Genomic DNA, 4,638 nt, shown 5'->3' with positions numbered 1-4,638 from the left:
AACTGACTTGTTGGAGACGTTGTTGTTGCCATTGAATCTTGAAAATCTTCGTAAGCATTGGTCTGGAAGATGTTATCTTCTTCTCTTTCCTTGGTTAGTTTCCAGGTCTCGCATCCATAAAGCAGAACCGAAAAGACCAAGCCTTGAAAAGGGAGGTTTTGGTCTTCCTGCTGAATCGCTAGCTTGCCATATGTTTGATAGCCTTTGAACTGTGCGCTTGCCAGTGCCACTCTTTTCTTGACATCGCTGTGCCTCCACATCCTCAGTGACGTTTGCACCAGATACGTGAAGCTCTACCTCTCACCTCGCTTTCTCAACCTTCAGCTTTCTGTCGCTCTGTGTTGGCCTCATTATGTGCACTTCTGTGTTCAGTTTTAGGCCAACCTGGCTGCATTGTCCTCTAATCTTGTTGTTTTGTGCTGAAGGTGTTGTGAAGATAGAAGGGCAAGGTCATCTGCAAAGTCAAGGTCTTCCAGCATGGTAGTGAAGTCCATCGGTTCCAGTTCTTTCACCCTCCACCGTTCTCCAATTACCAGTCGATTACAGGAGGAACAAAAATCCTGACATGCAGCACCTGCTTCACTCCTGTCGTCACTGGGAACCGTCTGTGTGTGCGTTCTCGTCCATAACGGAGCACTGAAGTTCATAAAGGGTCTTTACCATCTGGATCAGCTTCGAGGGATTCCATAATGACGCATGATGGTCAAAGGTGTCTCGGTGTAGGAATCGAACGCTTTTTCAAAGTCGACGAAGTGGACGTACAGTGTAGCATTCCATTCGTTGACTTGTTCCAGGATTATCTAAGATGAATATCTGGTCGACAGTTCCTTGCTGTCCTGAAGCCGGTTTGTTTCTTTCCGGAGCGATGAATCTACTCGTTTGTATCCTGTTGAGTATCTTGCTGAGCACCTTGCTGGCCAGAGGCAACAAAGTAACCCCTCAGTCTCACCAACTCTGAAGGTTCCTCGCTTGTGAATTGCAATGAGTCCTTTGGTCCATGCGCTGGAACTGTCTCTGGTCCAAATGAGGCCAAAATCCGTTTTAGTTCTAAGCTGGTCTGGTTGGTGTCAGCTTTAAGCATTTCGGCTGAGATTTGTCTACTCCAGGGGCCTTTCCATTCTTGAGGGCCTCAGTGCGATCTTGATTTCTTCAACATTGGCGCCTCGATTGGAAATCTATCTCCTCCCTTCTCCTCTTCTCCTGGGGTGGTTCTTCGGTGTTCCTGTTGAGAACTTCTGGAATGTTCTTACCTCACTAGTCTGGCCCTGCTCTTCAGCAGCTCCCCGTTCTACTCTTCACTGCTGCTGTTTGTCTGGTACTCTGTCCTGTCAACTGTTTCACGATACTGTATAGTTCTTTCTGCCTTCCGTTTTCCGCTGCTTCTGTGCTCTCTCTGCTTTCTCTGACATCCACCTCCTCTTGTCCTCTCTCACGCCTCTTTCACTTCCTGTCCTTGTTGTACTCTTCTCTGATTTGTTTTTAATTCTTTCTGAGCGGGTACTTTCAATCCTTATCTGTTGGCTTTTCTTTCGTCGATCAGTCTCCAGGGTTATTGTGACACGGTTTGTTTTCCTCTTCTGAAGCCGAGCACCTTCTGCTGACTTGAGTAGGCGTTTCTCTGCTGTTCCCATACTTTCTTGTTTCACTCGTTCCTGGTCTTTCAACTTGCCGTGACTGCTCGCAGTATTTCTTCCTCATATCTTCATCTCTCAGTCGTTCCACGTCTATCTCGGCTTGACCTTGTTGCTGTTTCTGTGGGTACTAAGACGTAGTTTGATGCGCTTCCTCACCAGGTAGTGGTCGCTGTTTGCATCAGATCCTCTTGTACTCGGGAGTCCATGACAGAAGATTCACGTCCTCTGATCCGAAGATGGTCGATCTGATTCTTCACTTTTCCATCGGCTGATACCCATGTTGCCTTGTGGATGTCTTATGGGGAAATAATGTTCCTGTTATCACAAGTCCATTCAGCTGGCAGAACTCGCACAGTCTCCGTATCCTTCTGTGGCCCTAACACGTGCACTCCCATTGTCCTCTCGTACCGCGTTGTCACTTCCACTTTAGCATGAGGTCCCCATGATGATGACGATGTCGTTCTTGGTACATCCATCCAATGTTTCCTGTAGCTGCTGTAGAATGTTCTTTCTCTCTTCTTCCTTCTCATTGTGAGGGGCGTACACTTGAATACAGTCACTTTCCTGTATCTCGAGTAGAATTTGCTGTTATTATCCGCTTGTTAATAAATTTTGATCAAAATAATCGCGATTATCATTTTGGCCATAATCGTGCAGCCCTAATACAAATCACAACATATAAGTAGGAACATGTTGGCATTATATTGTTACTTATTGGGAGTGGGGGGCTAGATGGAGTCGGTTACCTCCGAGACCTGTGGTGAGCTAGGCTAGCGGTGCGTGAGTCAGACAGTTACGACACGCACAGAGACGAGAAGGGTATGTATGGACTTATCTAACTCTGGGGGATACGGTGAATAAGCTAAAGTCCTAATAAGTCTGCGTGTTCCTTTAATACATTAACAAGTGAACTTAGAGCTTGCAGTAACACCACCTTTCCACCAAGGGCAGGATCTGGCCTAATACTAGCAAGGGGCAAAAGTCTAGTATGTGGTGCTGCTACTCTGTACAAGTGAGCACGAGAACAATATACTGGTTCTAGGAACTCTGCCCTCTGACGGGCTTCACTACGGGTTGATTTAGGATATGTCTTAAGGTACTGGTGGAACTTAAGCAGGGTAAACCCACATTACAAATGGTCACACACCTGAAGCTACATACAGGAAGCTTATGTGTATATCAGCTTTGCCTCAGCCTCACACTGCAGAGTCTGGTCTCACCTTAAGGTCCCTGTGGATGTGCTTCTTGGAGTGGATATATTCCACTCCACTAACTATTTGCTGAGCAATGCTGAGACTTTCTTCTCTTCTCTTGGAGTCTTGGGGAGACTGATTGTTCTTCTCATTAATCCATTCTTTAAGGGTTTTGGTGTTACATAACTCCATCTGAATATACAGGTACTTTGCTGATGAATTATCTGAAGATCTAGAAAAGTACGAAAAAATTAATTTCACCTTTAACTTAAGGTAAGTAAAGGAAGTAGGTAAGATATAAGGTAAGTGCCTGGGACTCACTGGAAAAAGCTGTTGCTGCCAGCTGAACTGTCCCATTGGTATCCTGTGTTCTCCGTCCAAGTTGTGAAGTATCTGACGATATTATCGTGGCGGAAGTCGGATAATATCTTCACCTCTCGAAGAGCTTTTCTGATCCGAAAGTAAAAGTGGAAAATGTATGAACAAAACACAAATGCTGCTTGCGCACAGTGGAACTTCTCTCCTGCGTACTTACTCATCATATTTGACGATTTTTACAGCATAATCCTTCTCCGACAGTTTATGTCTTGCTTTGCAAACATATCCATAACCGCCACTGCCAAGACACTCCATGGGCGTGAAGTCTGAAGTAAACCTGTCAATATTAACACTATTGTTTAGGCATTGAGGTAAAAAACATAGCAATGCCTTTATGATTGTACAGCACTTATAGACTGAGATTCAAGTTGACTTCAGTATGAAACGCTATATATGGTATAATGCATTTTTTCATACCTTGACTGGGTGGATGTCTCATTCTGACTTTTCCCCATATTCTTGTCTTTGACAACATGCTTGGAGAACAAAAGAATACAAAACATTTAACATTTTGATCCCTACTCTGATTATTAAGTTTTACAGGTTATATGAAGTACGACATATAAAACAGCTAAGTAGTATATTGTCTTTTGGACAATACTATCTCCAAATATGTAACTCTCTATTTCCCTTGACTGGACAAACTAAAATGTCTACTCATTATTATTATTTTCCCCTCTCCACATACTGAGTAAGCAGATTATAACATTTTTTTTATGAGATTGTGATAGAAAGTGCAGACCTGATCCTTGGAAGAGTTAGATGAATCAGTGAATTTTCCTGAGCCACTTGTACCCGTTGACATACTTTGTGCCGATGAAAGAGACTCCCTAGGAGAACACAATAAGATGCATGAGTACAGCCTTTTCAGCATTAAGCTCTACAATCTGTTTTAATAATTGTGTCCATAAGCTAATTACAGGGAAGTTGACAACCTGGCATCATCTTCAGACGCAGCTGACCTTATGGGAATCTACAATTCGCAAAAAAAGTTGATTAATGTAGCATGTTCTGAATAATAAATACATAATTAGTATTAATTATTTAATGTAATTTTTTTTACTTTAGATTTTTTATTCTGAGAGAACACACCTGAGCCTTGGGAGGATTTGATGAATCGGCGAATATTATTAATCCACTTGTGCTCAGTGATGTGCTTTGTGTTGATGATTCATGGGACTCCCTAGGGAAATACAATAAGAGGCATGAGTACAGCTTTATCAGTATTTAATTCAATGTTATGCTCTTTTTAGTAAGGCAAGGCAAGGCAATTTTATTTATATAGCACATGTGAGCAACAGGGCAATTGAAAGTGCTTTGCATAAATATTTAAGGGTAATTCAAAACAAATACTTTTTAAAATTCCCAGTGCAGTATTAGATATTAAAGAAATGCAACATCAAAAATAAAGGTCTTCAGCCTTGATTTAAAAG

The 4,638-nt window shown here is 42.6% G+C and overlaps 1 protein-coding gene across 6 annotated transcripts in view; it reads right to left on the bottom strand.

The window, feature by feature from the left end:
- Positions 1 to 4,638, bottom strand: part of LOC116705407 (interferon-induced, double-stranded RNA-activated protein kinase) — a 38,997-nt gene that overhangs the window by 27,745 nt on the left and 6,614 nt on the right. The window contains exons 7-11 of one of the 6 annotated variants that reach the window (XM_032541579.1): positions 4,298 to 4,388; positions 4,126 to 4,178; positions 3,948 to 4,035; positions 3,623 to 3,681; positions 3,363 to 3,482 (exon numbers count right to left, since the gene is read on the bottom strand). The exons of 2 other annotated variants lie outside the window; for them this stretch is intronic. In XM_032541579.1, the coding sequence (XP_032397470.1) occupies positions 3,363 to 3,482; positions 3,623 to 3,681; positions 3,948 to 4,035; positions 4,126 to 4,178; positions 4,298 to 4,388 (411 nt within the window). The remainder of the gene's footprint in view (positions 1 to 3,362; positions 3,483 to 3,622; positions 3,682 to 3,947; positions 4,036 to 4,125; positions 4,179 to 4,297; positions 4,389 to 4,638) is intronic. 3 more of the 6 variants (XM_032541581.1, XM_032541580.1, XM_032541578.1) reach the window with 3 other exon arrangements.

Source organism: Etheostoma spectabile, chromosome 17 (assembly GCF_008692095.1).
Source record: "Etheostoma spectabile isolate EspeVRDwgs_2016 chromosome 17, UIUC_Espe_1.0, whole genome shotgun sequence".
NCBI classification, from domain to species: Eukaryota; Metazoa; Chordata; class Actinopteri; order Perciformes; family Percidae; genus Etheostoma; species Etheostoma spectabile.
Note: the sequence above shows the minus strand (reverse complement) of the source record. Positions and strands in the feature narration are given on the sequence as shown.